Below are 18,204 nucleotides of genomic sequence, written 5' to 3' on the forward strand. Positions count from 1 at the left end.
TACAATTTACCTCTTTTTATTTTATTACTTATTTATTTTTTTTAATGTTTATTTATTTCTGAGAAAGAAAAGTGTGCATGAGCAAGGTAGGGTCAGAGAGAGGGGGAAAGAGGATCTGAAGTAGGCTCTACACTGTTAGCACAGAGCCTGATGTGGGGCTTGAACTCATGAACTGTGAGATCATGACCTGAGCCTAAGTCAGATACCTACCTGACTGAGCCACCCAGGCACCCCTACCTCTTTTTATATTGTGTATCCACTTCTTTCACCGTTTCTCTTAAATGGTAATGAACTCCTTCAGCTTTTGTTTGTTAGGGAAAGTCTGTCTCACCTTCATTCTGAAGGACAGTTTCACCAGATAAAGTATTCTCATCAGCAGTTTCTTTCTTTTAGCACTTGGAATATATCATCCCATTCTCTCCTGACTGCAAAATCTCTGCTTAGAAATCTGCTGACAGTTTTTCCCTTGTATGAGATAAATTACTTTTCTCTTGATGCCGTTAGAATTCTTTACTTGTCTTTAATTTTAGACAGTTTTATTATAATGTGCCTTGGAGAAGATTGTTTAGGATTTACATTTTTGAGATGACCAATTAGCTTCATGAACTTGGATATCCACATCTCTCCCCAGGTTTGGGATGTTCTCAGCCATTATTCCTTTAAATAAGCTTTCTACCCCTTGCTCCCTGTCTTCTCCTTCTGGGACTCCAATTATGCAAACATTGTTCTTGGAATCATGCTCTATAAGGCCCATAGGCTTTCTTCATTCTTGTTTTTTTCTTTTTTCTTTTTCTTCTCTCATTAGATCATTTGACTGATCTGTTTTGTCGATCATTGATTCTCTCTTCTCAGTCAACTCTGCTGCTGAAACTCTCTATCCAGTCCTTCAGTGCAGTCACTGTATTCTTCAGCTGTAAAATTTCTTCTTTTTAAAAATGTTTTATATCTCTTCTTTGAACTTCTCATTTTGTTCATGTATTGTTTCCTGATATTATTACATTTTCTTCCAGTATCCTCTTGTAGCTCTCTGAGCACCTTTAGGACAATTATTTTAAATTCTGTGTTGGGAAATTCCTGGATCTCTATTTTTGGGGAGCCAGTTACTAAGGGTTCTACTGTATTCCTTTAGTGGAATCATTTGTCCCTGATTCTATGTGATCTCTGTAGCCTTGTGTAGGTATCTATGCATTTGAAGAAACAGTCACCTCTTCTGTGGGGAAATAGTTTCAAGAATTCCTTATACTTACATAAATGGGTTAAAAAAGCTTAGGAAAAAAGCTGCCACCACAGGACAAAAGCACCCAAGGTTAGTTAGTGAGATATTCTAATGGGATCACGAGTAACTTGTTATATCACCTGCGGGAAACTATTTTCCATCTGGTGCCAATATACTTTGATCACTTCAAACTCCACTTGCCCTCCAGACCCTGTGCTTCTTACACACACAAGTTAATGATTATCTGATTGTTTTCTTCATGTTCACCACGTGTGTAAGATCTTGAGCTCAATAAATACGGAGATGAAACCCCTGTTCTGGGCTTTTGCCTCCTCCTGGACATTAGCCTCTCTTGTATTCAATTCTGCATTCTCTCTCTTGCTGGACAAGAAAGAACTCCAGACTCATTGTCTGCAGCACTCTTCCAGATATTATGGACTGACTTCATTAAGGGAAAACTTTCACCTGTGGGTGGGGCACACTGGAGCATATTGTGATCCCAGGTCTGCTGGTACTGGGCACCAAGTGTGAAGGCATGTGACAGCACTGTGTTGGGGGTAGGAGGATACATGATGTCTCTTTGGCTCAGGCTACTGGGGTCCACAGTGTTGACAAATATATGATGCTTAGTAAGAACAGCAGTAGTCCATAGTGGCTGCAAAGGTTGTTAGGGTTCTCAATGGCTTCCAGATCCAGTGGCTAGGGAGCAGGACAGGCAGAAGTGGCAGCTGGAGCTGGTGATGGGCACATAGTCTGCTACAGGGGCCAGCTGCAGGTGCCTGTGCAGTGGCAGAAGTTGGTTGCAGACATACACATGGGGGAGGTCTGGGGGGGGGCAGGCAGCATTGGCTGGGGCATCTGCAGGCGCTCTGGTTCTGGGTGTGCTCTCCTGTGGTTGCACAATTGCCCCCTACACTTGTGCCTGCAGGGGAGGTTGATGATGGGGATTGATCCAGGGGCATACAGGTGCATAATTGGAGGGGCTAGCTGCAGGAAACACAGTGGAGAAGCTAGGACAAAAGACAGGGCCTGATGTGGGCCCACAAGCTACGGCGTGGAGGCCCTGGCTGTCAGTTTATCCTCCTGTGGCTCCAGGAGGTCTCCCTGGGTATGCACACTGCAGTTGAGGTCAGGGACAGTTGTCAGGCCGTTGTGTGCAAGTGCACAGTTAGAGCGGCTAACTTTGTGCACACGGCAGTGGGGGTCAGCTGTGGGGGTTTCTGCTGGTGTCTTGCACTCTTGCAGCTGTAGAGGCCTGGGCTGGTTGCTGGTGTAGTTCCGGGCTCTGATGGGAGTGTGGCAGGGGAAGGAGGAGGGCAGAGGGTCTCAGCTGGCTGGCATCAACAAATGAGAACACCTGTGGGATGAGAGTTGGCAAAATCCACAAGGGTTCTGTTGCATCTGTGCTGGCCGTTCATTTTTTCAGTAGCAAAATCTGCTGCATTTGTCTGCAGATCAGGTTCCTGTGAACTGTGACTGCTCCTGTTGAATAGCTGCTAATGGCAGCGCCTGCTTTCCTTCTTCATTCCTAGCTGTCTCTCTCTCAGCTGCGCGGTCTGGGTGGAGTGAAACCAAAGCAGGATCTTCGTGTAGTGTGCCAAAAGACTGGGTAAGCTTGTTGTTCACCCCACTATCCCTTTCCTGACAAAGGGAACTCTTTCTACCTGGGAAGTTCCCTCTTGGTTCATGAACAGTGCTGGCTGGTGGATGGAATGATGCAGGAAAAATGAAGCTGTCTTCATTCTGTTCTTGTGAGTTTTCAGGTTTTCTGTTCCACTATGTTGCCAAAGTTTCTTTAGTTAACTCCAGAGCTCTCCTAGAACTCATTTTGTTTGTAGATAGCTGTCTAATTGTTGATCTTTGTTGGCCGGGGGGAGGTGGGGAAGGAGGCTGGGTTCTCCTATGTCACCATTTTGGTCTCTTCTATTATCTTCTGGCTGATAGTTTCCAACCTTCTCCTCCAGTTAAGCCACAAATACCCTCGTCTACATTTAAGACCCCTTTCTTTTCCCTTTGGGATAACATTGGCTAGAGCTCAGTCAACCAGCTTATTTCGATGTATCTGTTTTTTGAATATAGTAGCCTCTTTTGTCTGTGCTTAAATGATTATGGGAGTCTAGAAGGGAGACTTCTAATACATACACCTATTTTTTTTTTCATGTCAGTAAAATGAAAGTATGGGACTCTTCACTTTGATAAGTTTTCTCAACTGCTCGGTTACCACTCAACTAAAGACACCTAGAGGGTGAGAATCAGTCCTCCGTTGAGGGCAACTAATGTACACAGAAACGTTCAATGGGCTCAAAAATAGTTGTGTAGTTACAGCTGCAGCTCCATCAAGTCTTCAGCTTGACACACTCCACACTTGGCCTTCTTTGTTTTGCAGCATCAGCTCATTGTTCTTTAGTACATTTTAACTTGAAAAAGTTTGACAGCCTTTAATAACTAAAAGCACTCTATGCTATCAAGACGAGTGTTGAAATCTTCCATCCCACTGAATACACAGAAGATAGTCCTCTGATAACTATCTGGAGCCTCTCTGGAGAGGATACGAGCCACATGACCACTGCTTCCTTTATTCTACCCATCTCTGAACAGCATGAAGGCTTCATTCGGTCAGTAAAGAGATTTTCAAACATTACCTTGCAGACTGGCATGAACTGGCTGCACAGCAGCAGATTTATCTGGTGAGATTCTCCTAAGATATGACTCATGCCCAAGGAACAGGGTGGGCTCAGAAATATTGTTTTAAGTTCCTCCAGTAATGTTGGTGAATAGCCAGGGAACCATGGCCCAGAGCATCAAAGAGAAATGTAGCTCCTGCTCTCATCTTGTGAACTTTACACTACTGTCTAGAGTAGTGCTGTCCCGTATGGTAGATGGTAGCCACTAGCTATGTATGGCTTTTGAGCAGTTGAAGTGTGGGCGGATACTTGGAGACTTCAAAGACATTTCAATTTATTCATTCATTCATTCATTTATTTACTTTGAGAGAGAGAGAGAGAGAGTATGAGCAGGGAAGGGACAGAGAGAGAGGGAGAGACAGAATCCTAAGCAGGCTTCTCACTGTCAGTGCAGAGACCGACTAGGGGCTCAATCTCACACACCGCAAGATCATGACCCAAACTGAAATCAAGAATTGGATGCCTAATGACTGAACCACCCAGGCTCTCCCAAAGACATGTTGACATAACAATATTTTGAACATACTGGGTCGTGCAAAAATTTTATAAAATCTTATTTCACCTGTTCCCATTTATTTATTTATTGTACATAGACCACATCACAAAAGTGTTGGGATTTTTTTAATTAAGATTTTACTTTAAGTAATCTCTACACCCAATGTGGGGTCAAATTTACAATCCCAAGATGAGGAGTCTCATACTTTACTGACTGAACCAGCCAGGCACCCCTCCCCTTTTATTTTAATTCTTTTAATGTTTATTTATTTTTGATATAGAGAGATAGAGTGCGAGTGGGAGAGGGGCAGAGAGAGAGTGAGACAGAATCCAAAGCAGGCTCCAGGCTCCAAGCTGTCGGCACAGAGCCTGACTCAGGGCTCAAACCCATGAAGTGTGAGATCATGACGTGAGCCCAGGTTGGACGCTTAACTGACTGAGCCCCCCCCCTTTGCATATTTTAATGTAGCTACTAAACTTTTAAAATTACGTATGTGGCTTGCATTATATTTCTGCTGGATAGTTCTGATCTGGAAGTCATTTGTCCCATGGCTCAGGAATTTTGAGTCATAAAATTCTAAAGTTCAAGGACTCTTGTAGATGATACAACCCTTTCGTTTCATAAATGAGGATACTGGCACCCAGGTGGGTGAAGTGACTTATTTTATTTATTTTTTTTGAAGTGACTTATTTAGGTCACCTGAATTGATGGCAGAGCCAGGATGTTCCTGAATCCCATATACCTGGATCCCTGTCCAGTGCTAACTTCTCTCTCCCCTGCTGCTTGTGTTTGGCTGCAGTAGCTATACTGAGTGTTTCAGGGTTCCTGTAAGTCTGGTGCATAGAAAGTTTCACCATCCATAGCCTCTATTGCAGTCTCTGCTCATGGGCTCCTGTCTGCATAGGTAGTGCTTCCAAAATTCATTACTAAAGAGTCACATTTTGGCCTTAAGTTACTATCTCCTCTTTTCACCATCTCACATTGATTTCTAGTTTTGACTCTACACGGAACTGTGGTTTTAGTGAGGTCTTGGTATTTTTCCAAAGTATGGCTCAAAAAACTAACAAACAAACAAAAACTGTCTAGCTAAGTAAGAAGTGTGAACTTTAGAAATTCCTTAATAATGTTTTCCCCCCAATGTCTATTACATCCTGGTTTTCTCTGGCATCCACAACACAGTGTTTCTTCTCTTTCCTTCTCCGGTGCTAGTTCGTTCTTCAGAAGGGTCAAGTGCTGATGGGTGGTGAGCCACTCCCTGGCTCTTGCCCTTTAGACATAAAAACAAGTTGTTTTTTACATGGCATCAGCAGAGACTTGCTTGTATAAGACTTTTTCTAAAAGGCAAAAACTATTTTTTCCTTTTCTCTCATCCTTTAATAAACAATTTGAGAATTTTAAGAAAATAATATTATTGGTAGCATCCAAAATATTTCTAGAATCCTCCTCCCCGACCCCCATAGGAATATTTGCTGTTCTCAATGGTACATTCCAGGGATCTACTTCCCTGGATGATTCCAAGTCTGTTGAGATCCATGTATGTATGAGTCCAAAATGTATGAAAATCCATTTATGTGTGTCAAAGTGAGTGAAGATGAAAAGAAATACCTGGCGGAGGTCTTTGCATTTTGATGTATATCCTTCTGGATTCCTTAGATTTAAGCTTAGCTGTCAAGTATAGAATTTATAGAATAATCAACCCAAGTCACTGATAAATTAAAATGCCCCACATAAATAAGAATATGTGAATAAATCTGGTTTCAGGATTTCTCAGGCCTAGGTCACAAAAAAATTTCTAGTTTCAGTACTTTTACTGTCTAGTTGAATTCTTGCCTCTGGCAGAAGGCAGGAGAGTCTTCCTTGCCTGACTCCAAAGTCCTGTCTGTATTGAATGTAGCAAAACTTTCTGATCATGACCCTCTTTCTCTCATCGCTTACAGGAGTCTTTTACTGCTGCTGATTCTTTCTGGCCATAAACATATTTACTCAATGAAAAGAATGAAAATAATAATCAATAGATGACATGTTTAGAGATCACAGTATCATCACCATACTACCATACAATTATTTATAAATGGAGGAGGTGAGAAGAGTTTTTAAGTCTCTAGCTTTGTCAAGGGGAAGAGCTTTTCTTTAGTTACTAAAAACCGGAGATGAGGTAGTGAGGGAATATGGGGGTACAGTCTGGGATGGGGTGTCTTTGGAAGTATCTTTCCCAGTGGAAAGAACTGATGACTCATGATCATCCAGGTGGATCTTGTCATTTGATGAACTTCTCGTTTGATGAATTGAATGATTTCTAGGCTGTAGGGAACCCCAGGTGACTTACAGCTCTAACTCTTGCACAATTTATTGGTGTGCTTCACAAACACATAATCTTCCTGTTAGATCTATGTGGCCCTTGGGAAAATCATAAAGGCCCTTTAAACCTTACCTATTTACCACTGTTTCCTTCTCTTCCAGCCAGTATGAGTAGGCTTCTAAATGCCACACGGTATTTGTTTTTAAGCAAATTTGTCTTCTTGTTTGGGTAAAGCATCAAAGTATCTTCCTATGTGTTTAATGGCCAGATTTACTAGAGTTGGAAAGAATTCAGAAGACTTTGTTTCAGTTCCATATTTCTTAGAGGCCTGTACCCTTAAACTCTAAAAGTAAACATGAAAGATATTTTCTTCACATACAGGATACGCCCAGTGCAGTGTTTTTAAGCTACAAGTTGCAATCTATTTAGTTGGTCTTGAAATCTATTTGTCAACCAGAATCTGTTTTTAAATGAAATACACTAAAATAAAAAAATATAAATATTGGTTTCTAGACCTTTGTTTTATACATATCTATGTATATATCTTTATCATCTGTCTATCATCTACTGTCTATCATCTGTATATCTGTATTAGTTTTTAGCTTTAAAAAAGCTTGGGGTACCTGTGTAGCTCGGTTGGTTGAGTGCCAGACTCTGACTCAGGTCTTGATCTCCCAGTTCAGGAGTTGGAGCCCCACATCCGGCTTGCTGCTGTCAGCCTGTCAGCACAGAGCCCACTTCAGATCCTCTGTCCCCCACTCTCTGTCCCTCTCCTGCTCACACTCTCCAAAACAAACAAACAAACAAACAAACAAACAAAAAACTTGAAGAGGAGTGCTTGGGTGGCTCTGTCAATTAAGCGTCCGACTCTTGGTTTTGTTTTTTTTTTTTTGTTTGTTTTTTTTTAATTTTTTTTCCAACGTTTTTTATTTATTTTTGGGACAGAGAGAGACAGAGCATGAACGGGGGAGGGGCAGAGAGAGAGGGAGACACAGAATCAGAAACAGGCTCCAGGCTCCGAGCCATCAGCCCAGAGCCTGACGCGGGGCTCGAACCCACGGACCGCGAGATCGTGACCTGGCTGAAGTCGGACGCTTAACCGACTGTGCCACCCAGGCGCCCCCGACTCTTGGTTTTGGCTCAGGTCATGATCTCCCAGTTTGTGAGTTCGAGCCCTACATCCGGGTCTGTGCTGACAGTAGGGAGCCCACTTGCGATTCTCTCTCTCTCTCTCTCTCTCTCTCTCTCTCTCCCTCTCTCTCTCTCCAAATAATTAAATAAATTTTTAAAAATCATGAAGAAAATCCGCCTCAGGGGAACTATCAGAAATAGATTATTAGACTTAGGATTTAGACAATCCTAAAATCCTAAGGATCCTAATCCTTAGATTATTAGACAATCTTGATAGACTGAATAGGGGAAGACTTCCTGTAAGTTTGCTGGTGCGATGACATCCTTCTTTCACAACCTCTTCCTCCCACAACTCCTATATTGGTTTTTTGCCTTTTAAAGCTATGGGTAGAGACATACAAAGAGGAGGTATTACTAAGTCTTCTAGACATTTTGATGAATTATCAGAGGCCTTTGCCTGGATGGCTCCAAGTTCTCTGGGCCAAACCTGGCTGATGTTCCTCCCCACCGATGCCATCCAGCAGAAGAGGCAAATAGAATGTCAGCTCCTCAAAAGGCTTGCCTTGATGGGAACAGACTGTCAACGGTGCATTAAATGAAAAATGTTGTAGAAAAGTTTGGGCACCTGTGCCGATACTGTCTTTCATGTATCATACCTCAAGCATGTGCTTGGAGATCAGTAGCCAATGAGACTTGTTTATACTTCTGAGCAGGACTACCAAACCATTAACAAAAATTTAAAGTGAAAACTTTCTAATATGTAAAAGCAGAAGGAGAAGGTATCATGAGAAATATTGCTTCCCTATACAGTTCTGACACTTCACTCACCCACTCAGGATATAGAATATGGTACTTTTTAAATTGTTGATCCAGAATAATTGAGCTATCATTTGCCATCTCAATATCAAAGCAACAAAAATCACCTACAAATATGGAGGCCAAAAATTACTTACATTTTCTGACTTATCCTTCATTACATTTATTCTGCTTATTGGGAAAAGAAAGACACAGGCATATTCTGCTTCAGTTTCTGGTAAAGCTGGCAAATAAGACTTGCTTATGGATTTCTGAACTAAGAAAATACATACAGTTCTGACGATGCTTCTTGCAATAAAAACAAAATTTTATGTTTAGAATGGTATTTTAACAATTTCCTCACTGAATATGAACAGTATATTTTGCTCAGCTTCCTAGTAGTAAAATACAATTTGAAAATAACCATTGTTGGGGCACCTGGGTGGCTCAGTCGGTTGAGCAGCCGACTCCGGCTCAGGTCATGATCTCACAGTTTGTGAGTTTGAGCCCCAAGTCGGGCTGTGTGCTGACAGCTCAGAGCCTGGAGCCTGCTTCGGATTCTGTGTCTCGCCTTCTCTCTGCCCCTCCCATGCTCATGCTCTGTGTCTCTCTGTTTCTTAAAAATAAACGTTAAAAAATTTAAAAATAACCATTGTTATCAGTTTGTGGATTTCAGTAGTTGTAAGCCATCATGATCAAATTTAAATATATCTTCCTATTTATAATTTTAGTTTGGCTACTATAGTCATAGGTTTTGTTTCCTATATGTAGTAAATACTGTTTTCATATTAGTGGCATTCAGAAGCTTCTTAGCTTTCAGAGAATGACATCTGATAGGTCAGGGACATGTAAAAGTTAGTGCTATTCTTTCACACTCAAAATAGAAACTGTGATACAGATCTTTCATTTCAATACAGTATATATAACAGGTCATGTAGTTAAGTGGAAACGGCTGGTAGTTTTGCAATATTATTACAAATCAAAATTCCATAATATTTCCTGTTCTCTTAAGCATTGGTTAATCTCAGCTTGTCTGTGGTTCTAAGTGTTAATATAGCTTGCTTTCCTCATAAAATGATATCTTTGACTTGTGAAGCAAGATCTCTTAGGTTAAATTGTGAGGCCATGTTCATTCTTAGCAACATCCAATAAAAGCAGAATTCATGTGGCAGCATTGTTTTCAAACAACTCGCTACCAAATTATGTTTTACTTAAAAAACTTGCGGGGCGCCTGGGTGGCGCAGTCGGTTAAGCGTCCGACTTCAGCCAGGTCACGATCTCGTGGTCCGTGAGTTCGAGTCCCGCGTCAGGCTCTGGGCTGATGGCTCGGAGCCTGGAGCCTGTTTCCGATTCTGTGTCTCCCTCTCTCTCTGCCCCTCCCCCGTTCATGCTCTGTCTCTCTCTGTCCCAAAAATAAATAAAAAACGTTGAAAAAAAAAAAAACTTGCTTATAGAGAAGGAATATTATCCTGTATCTGCATTTGGAAAGAAAGTTACATTTCGACATGTACTCTAGCATTTTACTTATAATTTCCCTGGTAATGTTTACTTATTTAAAGATGCAGAAAATCTTTGAAAGCTAGTGTTTGAAGGACTTGTAAACAGAGGTGACACCATTAGCCCCCTTCCAACAGAGTATGGATTTCAGAGTAGATGGATCAGTTTGATGTTAACTCTCCAGTTGCTTTGTGACCACCAGTATGGATATTTAACATATTCATATGTGTGAAAATGTTGCCATCAGGGTTCCTGAGTGGCTCAGTTGGTTAAGTGTCTGGGTTAAGTGTCTGACTCTTGATTTTGGCTCAGGTCATGATCTCATGGTTAGTGAAAGTGTGGATTCTGCTTGGGATTCTCTCTCTGTGCCCCCCCTCCCCCCGCCATGTGTATTCTCTCTCAAAATAAATAAACATTAAAAAAAAAAAAAGAAATGTTCCCACCTTAGCCTTATCAGAACAGAATTCTAATTAAGCCAACTACTCAAATATTTTTTTTAATCTTTATTTATTTTTTGAGAGAGAGAGAGAGAGAGCACGAGTGGGGAAGGAGCAGAGAGACAGAGACAGAATTTGAAGCAGGCTCTAGGCTCTAAGCTGTCAGCATGGAACCCAGTGCGAATCTTAAACTCACAAACTGTGAGATCATGACCTGAGCTGAAGTCAGATGCTTAACTGACTGAGCCACCCAGGTGTCCCTCAAATACTATTCTTAATAACTCTCCTATTAAACCCTAGGACTATTATGGAGATTTTTAGTTTTCATTCGTTGGTTACTTGTCTCTCTCTGATGAGTTTGAAGTTTTTAACTGTTGACTTTTTAACTGTTTCATGTGCCTGGAAGAGAAAAGAAAAAATATCAAGGGGTTGTGTTTTCTACTTTTATGTGCTAACTTTTGTGCTGACATAATTGAATTCACTGGTCATACCTCTGGTGATTTGAGATATTTTAAAACTTCATTTGTATACAACTATTATTATAAGTTTGTGAGGGAAGTGGCATCTACAGTTTTAGCCATTTATGTCCTCGTATCAAAAGAGAATTTAAAATTATATAACTCAGAACATAAGTTTTAATACTAAGAAATACTCATAGTTCCTTTATTTATATGGTTGAGTGACCTTTTTGAGATTTTCTAAATACAGTAAAACCTTGGTTTGTGTGCATAACTTGTTCCAGAAACATGCTTGTAATCTAAAGCACTTATATCAAAGCGAATTTCCCCATAAGAAATAATGGAAACTCAGATGATTAATTCCAAAAATTAATTCCAACCCAAAAATATTCATATAAAAATGATTACAATACTGTAATATAATACAAATAATAAAAAAATATAAAGAAAAATAAATTAACCTGAATTACCTTTGAAAATTACCTTTATATGAGGTCATAAAGGTGGGGTCATAATCCCATAGGAGTATTGGCCTTAGAAGAAGAGAGAAAGAGCTCTTTCTATACATGCATGCCCCAAGGAAAGGCCACATGAGGACACATGTGAGAAAACCGAAAGAGAGCTCCCTCAGAAACTGAACTTGCCAGCACCTTGATCTTGGACTTTCTAGCCTCCACAAACTGTGAGAAATAAAATTCTCTTGTTTAAGACACACAGTTTATGGCATTTTGTTGTGGCAGCCCAAACTGACTAATATACCAAGTAATGCTGATGCTGGTGGTCCTTAGACCACATTTTGAGTACTACTAGCATAAGCCACATCCCTCAGGAATTCTGTTTCAATTTGTCTGAGGGTAGTGCAGGATGTTATTATTTTTTAATGTTTCCTGGGTGGTTCTGATATATAAGCAGGACTGAGAACCACTGATCAAGGCCAATTGCTTTAACTTACAGCTAAGGACACCGAGACTCAAAGAGGTTAAGCGGTTTGCCCTAGTTATCATGTATGCTATTGCTGAATTTTCCAGATTTATAGTAGGAGAAAAAATTTCTTCTGGGGTCACATGCTGGATTGTGAAAGATTTAGTCCTAGAACTCAACACTCTCCATTTCCAGCATTGACCCATTCATTTCCCCCAAACAACTTTAATTTGTTTAATTCAGGCAGATTCACTTTAAGTGGCTTTTTCATTGCAGTACAATCCAAGAATGTTGTATTCTGTGTTCTGTGTTCCATAATAGTTGCTATTTGTTGACACATGCTTAATGACTGATCATAAAATGTGTGTGTGCATTATGTATACACATATGTGTATAGATGTACATACATGTGGCTGATCTTCACACTGTAGTGGTAATCTGCCCACTATGAATAGAAACATTGCCATCTAGCATTATCCTTCTTGTATAATAGCAGGAAATGTAGACAATTGATTCATGCAATAAAAACATGAAAGTTTGTTAAAACTTTTGAATGCCTTAAAAATTCCAGGTATAGTGAGGTAATGAGGATAAATGACTCAAACTTTATTGAGGTAAAACTTTACTGAGGTTAAACTTTATTGAGGATCTCACCTCAAGGCCAGGAACTTGGTTAGATAGCAATTGTTAAGTAGGTGGTGATGAGCATATTTCACCCACTTGTCAGTGGGAAATGTAACATACAGCATCTAGTTTAACAATGCTTAAACAAAGGGTGCCATCCATTTATATTTATATTTGAGTAGACATTTGATTTTCTCCAAAAATAAAGCTTATTTTTCCTTGTGCATCCACATTTTGTTAATAGAAAGAATGCAAATTCAAACTTTTAAATAAATTGCCACAGCTCATGTAGAATACAAGAACCTCAAAAGGAGAAGTTAGTTACATTTTCTTGGCCAATGATGCAGCAGAGAGAAGTGGGAAAAAGAACACGTAACCAGGAACCAGGAGGCCTGACTTCTTTTCCCAACTCTACCGGTAATTAGCAGGAACTGGCAATCACCACCTATGCTAACCTCAGTTTCTTTGGAAAATGAAAGGGTTGACATATGATTATTCCAAGTGTTCCTCTTTCTTGCATAGATGATTAGTGCTTCTAAGAAATGCTGGTTCTCTGTTAGACTTTAGTTGGGTTTTTAAATTTTGCTGTTTTAGCATTTTTTAAAAACACCAGTATTTTTCCATTTGGCCACGAAGAGCAAAAATGGCCACTCCAAAATGGCATTATTTATAAAAATGATAAAAACTAGAACTAGAGGAAACAATCTGTTCTTTGGAGTTAGGTTAGAAAAAAGGTATAGAAAATGTCGTTGGATTACATATTTAGGTTTAACATCAGCAAACTGGCAATTATTCCTATTACCCAAAAGATCATCTGAAAGATACTATAAATGCAAAACAGCCAAGATTTTCTTTGCTTAATACAGTTAATCTCATTGGCAGGAGACAAAGTCCTGAATAGCCTAGCTGTTAAATGTTTCATTGTATTTTATTATTTTTTAGTACTTGGGCAGCAGAAACTTGAAACAATCTGAAAACAACTAAACTAGTTCAGCCAATACTGAAATCAAGTATTACTTCCCCAGGCTGCATTTCCAACAATAGTACTTAGAAATAAATAGAACCTTCTTAAGGCAATTCTTCCTTAACTGCACTTTTCTAGAAGAAGCCAGAGTTTGGTAAAAAGAAGAAGATTAAATACTGTCCAAGCTCCTGCTATAAGGAATCACCAAATTAAATCAAGCCTCAATAAACATCCATTTTGTAAACTTTCTAAACTCTAAACATGCTTTGTAGTGCTCAAAAGCCATGCTTAAGAAAAATATTAAATACTTAAACTACTTTTGGTTCTTTTCATGACTCAAAAAAATAAACTTAATTTCAGTCATTCATGTGGCAAGTATCAATAATCATTTGTTTAATTTCAGAGAACAGTGCTGTAACTTAGTAGGTGTATGGGACACTGTGGGTGGTTTAAAACAAATCAGTGATATAAAAATCATCTATTTCAAAAGTCGGTTGAGAATGGAGAAAAACTTTCACCTGAGGACATTCAAACCGTAAGTGGGGTTTTAGATATGAAGTTAGTACAGGTCAAAGGATTTAGTGGAAAGAGCCTGTGTTTGACACCAGAAAACTTAATCCTATGTGGTCTGAGCCATTTATAGCTTGGGAAATTCACGTCCACTTTCTGAGCCTGTTTCCACTCAAATGGGCATAGTAATGCTGACATCAATGCCTGTGAGGGTAAAATGAGATACATATGGAAGTGGCTGGCATACTTCATCTATTAGAAGATTGTGAAGCCAGGAGATACGTACCTGAAGAAGAATTATATATAAAAGCCTTAGATTGTGACTGAGGATGGAGAAGGTGCCACTCAGTTATGATTAATAACATAGGTAAATGTTTTGTTTTACTGATGAAAACTAAGTTCAGGAAGCTTGAGTCATCTAGAGGTGAAGCAGTAGCAAGAGAACAGTCTAGGTAATGGAGAGGGGCAGGTCGGCACTGGACAAGTCAGGGAGACTGCGGGCCTGAGTGTGGGGGGTTGGAGAAAACATCCGGTGGGTGTCTTGGCCAGGACTGAATGCTCAGAAATGGGAAACTGAAGACTATTACTAAGTATACCTCAAGTGCAGTCAGGCTGGAGCAAACCAAAATGATCATACCTTTTCAGTGACTCAAGGATGAATCTTTTAGGTGTAGGATAAGGCGGTTTTACAAATAGATTAATTTGGCCTCAGGGAGGAAAAAAAGAAGCATTTCAAGGACTGAGGCAATTGTACAGTCACGGACCAGCTGGCTGGTTAGTAAAACCTAAAGGGCAAATTTCAGTTTAATGAATTAAACAAGAGAACATAAACCATGTACTTTTAACAGCCCCATAAAATTGGGGTCCATTAGGCTAGAGCCAAAAATAAACTAAGGAGAAAAATATATATAGTTTATTTTGTTTATATATATTTTTTGTTTTGTTCAGACAAAAAGAACATAGAAGGAATGCACCTACTCGAGATAGATGACAAACAGAACTCATTCCTTTTTTCTTCTTTATCATGAAAAAAATAATCCTTTAACCGAAAGAGTGAAATGAACATTGGAAGAGTTTGAAAACTTAGGTGAAGAATCTGTGAGGAAATAACCTAGTTCTATAAAGCTTAACTTCTCGTCTCCAAAAATTACATCTCAGCCAAGAGTTTGTAAATAATCACTTTCATCTCAAATCAGCACAGAGAGAGATGAACAGTAAAGGACTGGAGATGGAGAAGTAGAGTTCCAATTTTCAAAAAAGAAGCCGCGAGATTCCTGAAGCCAAGACAAGGGGCTTTTTACAGATCTTGAACAAAATTAATAAACCAATTCTTAAATGGTATCTGGGCACTTAGAAAAGGAAGAAATCCAGAAGTTAACAAGAATTCACTAAGTAGTTGTTTCCTTTTTTTGACAATATTGCTACACCAGTAGAGCAAGGACATCTAATAGACAAAACACATCTGTTGTTTAAGCTGTATCTGGGTGGTGGAAATTGCTTTTTCCTAATCTGTTGGCCTGTGTAAGGGTGGGTAACTTTTACTAATTTCCACAAAGACACCACACACACATGCACATTAGCTGCTGCTCTGGGACGACAAAAGAAAATATAATTAACACATGGATTCTCCATTGATGAGAATATTCATCAACAGCGTGCTGATTCAGTGTCAGTTGGCAGTGGAAAGTGCCTGGGAATGAGGACTTGAATGATGACACGGCACACAGACCGAATTTGCAGAAGACAAAATTGGAAGGTAGAATTACTCAATTACATCAGTGATATTCAACATGTCAACAAGCTAGAAGAAGAGGCCTGACTTAGCACAATCGAACTTAATGGAATCAATCACATGTTAAGTGATGAACACCAGCAATAATGAGTATAGGTCAGGAAGGTGTGTTTCTGGGCAGTTGTGAAAAAGACGACTGCTTCAGAATTTTAGTGGATTGTAATATAGGAGTCATCAGGGTAATACTGCTGCCATATGAGCCCACAGGATTTACTTGAGGAAATACCGTAATTAGAACAAAGCCATTAACCATTTTTTTACTCTGTGTTATTTGGGATGAAACCTTGCATTTATTGTTGGGGTCACATTTTGAGAGGGACGATGACAAAAGAAACTGCCTTCCAAGAGCTTTTCAGAAAGGATGAGGAAGAGCTGATGGAGTTGGTAGGTACCCAGGCACACTGAAGCACTCTTCTGTGGAACTGATGTGCCAGATGCTTCCTGGAAAACACCAGAATGGCAGATCTTTGAGGCCTGTTGTATGGGGTGGGGGGTGTGGGGCAGGCTTTGCAAGAGTAGATGTTATCCAGAAACAGATTCCAATCAATTGAAGGCAAAACTGGGGGTGAAGAGGGGAGCAAATGACAACGGGTACTGACACTTTTGAAGGGTTCTAAATCCTGGTTGCACATTATGATTACCTGGGAAGAGATTTTAAATGCCTGTGCTTAGATACTACCCCTAGAGATTCTGATTTATTGGTTTGGTATGGAGCCCTCATTAAAAAAGTATTTTTATCAAAGCCCCTCTGCTAATTTAATGATCTAGGTCGGAAACACACTGAACTAGATGACTACTTTGTTGAGAAATTAAATAAATCGAACCAGATGTTTTTTCTAAAGTGTCTCCCAAGTTTGAGAAGATCAGTGGAGATTAACTTCTGGATTACCTTTTACAGCTAGGCACTTTCACAATTAATCCTAATAATTGAATTAATACATTTAAATCCCTTAGCACAGTGTCTGGCATGTCGTAACTCTGAAATATTAGCTATTTTTATTGTATCCTCGGTATAACGGTTCAATGGAGGGATTGTATCTCTACATTACAGATGAGGAAACTGAAGCTCTGCAGTCAGTTTTCTAAGTCCTCTGGTAGGAAACTGCAAGATAAGCATTTAAACCAGATTACAGCCAGATCTAAATTAGAAAGTCCTTTCTCCTCAGCCCCACAGGTCACCTTTAAACCTTTTGGAAGTTTATGCAAAACAGTGGTTTACCTGTGTGAACATTTAAAAATTTAATAAAACCACTTCCTCTTGACCTGTTGGTAAGTAATCTCTCTTCATATGCATTTTCTGAAAAAGAGAAGCATAAGAGGAGACATCCACTTTTTTTCCTAATGTGGCCTGGTGGAAACTTCTCTGAAGGTCTTGAGAACCTGCGAGGACAGGGGAAATGGAGGTGGCCCCTTAGAGCTCAAACAAAGCACTTGGAAGTGAACGAAGAAAAGACACTTCTCTCAGGTAAAACATCTCCAGTTCTAATGAATGGGTAAACATCTGTCACTTTTGTACAGCCTGGCTCTGGTAGGTTTGATTACACGCTAATACGGAGGGAAGCAAGTTAGGCCTTAGGTCATTTAGAACACCTCCCTGGAGCCAGGTTAGACCAGGCTGCGCTCAGTGGCTGCTTCAAGAAAAGAGTGGAAACTTCTCCAAGGGGGATTGTGACGACGACGACGACGACGACTACTACTACTACTAAGGTTATAAATCCTCCACCTGAAAAACTGTTGGATAAGAGATCTCTGTCCTCTCCTTCCTACTCCCTCCCTCTCCCCGCCATGCGGGCCTGGGCGATAAGGTAAAAACTGCATACAACTGCTCTGTCCCTGACCCCTTTACCTTTGATGATTAAAATCCGTTCAGTTTGCGGGGTTCAGTGCTTTCGGCTTTAGTGATCTTAAGATCGTTAGTGCAGTTAAAGGGGAGAACTGCGTCTAAGTAGGTGATTTCCTCCCTTACTCCTGAGAGTAAAACCAAATGCTGGAGGAAAGGAGGAGTAACTGTTGTGGAGAACGGGAGGGAGTGGGCAACAGCCCGGGTAAGCAAGGTTCTCCGCGTTTTCCTCGATTTCCTTCCCCGGGCTGGACGGAAGCATCAGCTCCTCCCCTCTGGGCCTCCAAAAGTATCTTTCTGTTCGGGGCGATTCCAGAGTCGAACCCGAAACGTGTGGGTCATTTAGAAACGAGAGCAAGTTGGAGCCAAAGAGGCCCGGCAAGGCAGGGGTGCCTGGAGTTGGGGCCCCAGTGGAGGGGAAGGCCGAACTCAGCGCCGAGCCGCGAGTCCCAGGAGAGGAGGAGCGGAGAAGAAGGAGGGCGGGCCGGAGGTCGGGGTCCGGCGGGGAAGGGGGTCCCCGTTTCCCCCTCCCCATCTCGC

General features: G+C 40.5%; 1 protein-coding gene and 1 long non-coding RNA gene across 3 annotated transcripts in view; one reads left to right on the forward strand and one right to left on the reverse strand.

Annotated features, from left to right (window-relative positions):
- Nucleotides 1-5,299: 5,299 nt before the first annotated feature.
- LOC131514745 (uncharacterized) lies at nucleotides 5,300-17,879 on the reverse strand. Its single transcript, XR_009263254.1, has 4 exons — nucleotides 17,671-17,879; nucleotides 6,828-6,968; nucleotides 6,002-6,061; nucleotides 5,300-5,663 (listed from the first exon to the last, which is right to left on the reverse strand). It is a non-coding gene; the product is annotated as an uncharacterized LOC131514745 (long non-coding RNA).
- DSE (dermatan sulfate epimerase) overlaps nucleotides 17,114-18,204 on the forward strand; it is an 81,706-nt gene continuing 80,615 nt past the window's right edge. Inside the window, exon 1 of one of the 2 annotated variants that reach the window (XM_058735033.1) lies at nucleotides 17,114-17,289. In XM_058735033.1, coding sequence (XP_058591016.1) covers nucleotides 17,166-17,289 — 124 coding nt within the window. In that variant the 5' untranslated portion in view covers nucleotides 17,114-17,165. Of the gene's footprint in view, nucleotides 17,290-17,533; nucleotides 17,630-18,204 lie in introns of those variants that run through there. The other variant, XM_058735035.1, reaches the window with a different exon arrangement.

This window comes from Neofelis nebulosa, chromosome 6, assembly GCF_028018385.1.
Source record: "Neofelis nebulosa isolate mNeoNeb1 chromosome 6, mNeoNeb1.pri, whole genome shotgun sequence".
NCBI classification, from domain to species: Eukaryota; Metazoa; Chordata; class Mammalia; order Carnivora; family Felidae; genus Neofelis; species Neofelis nebulosa.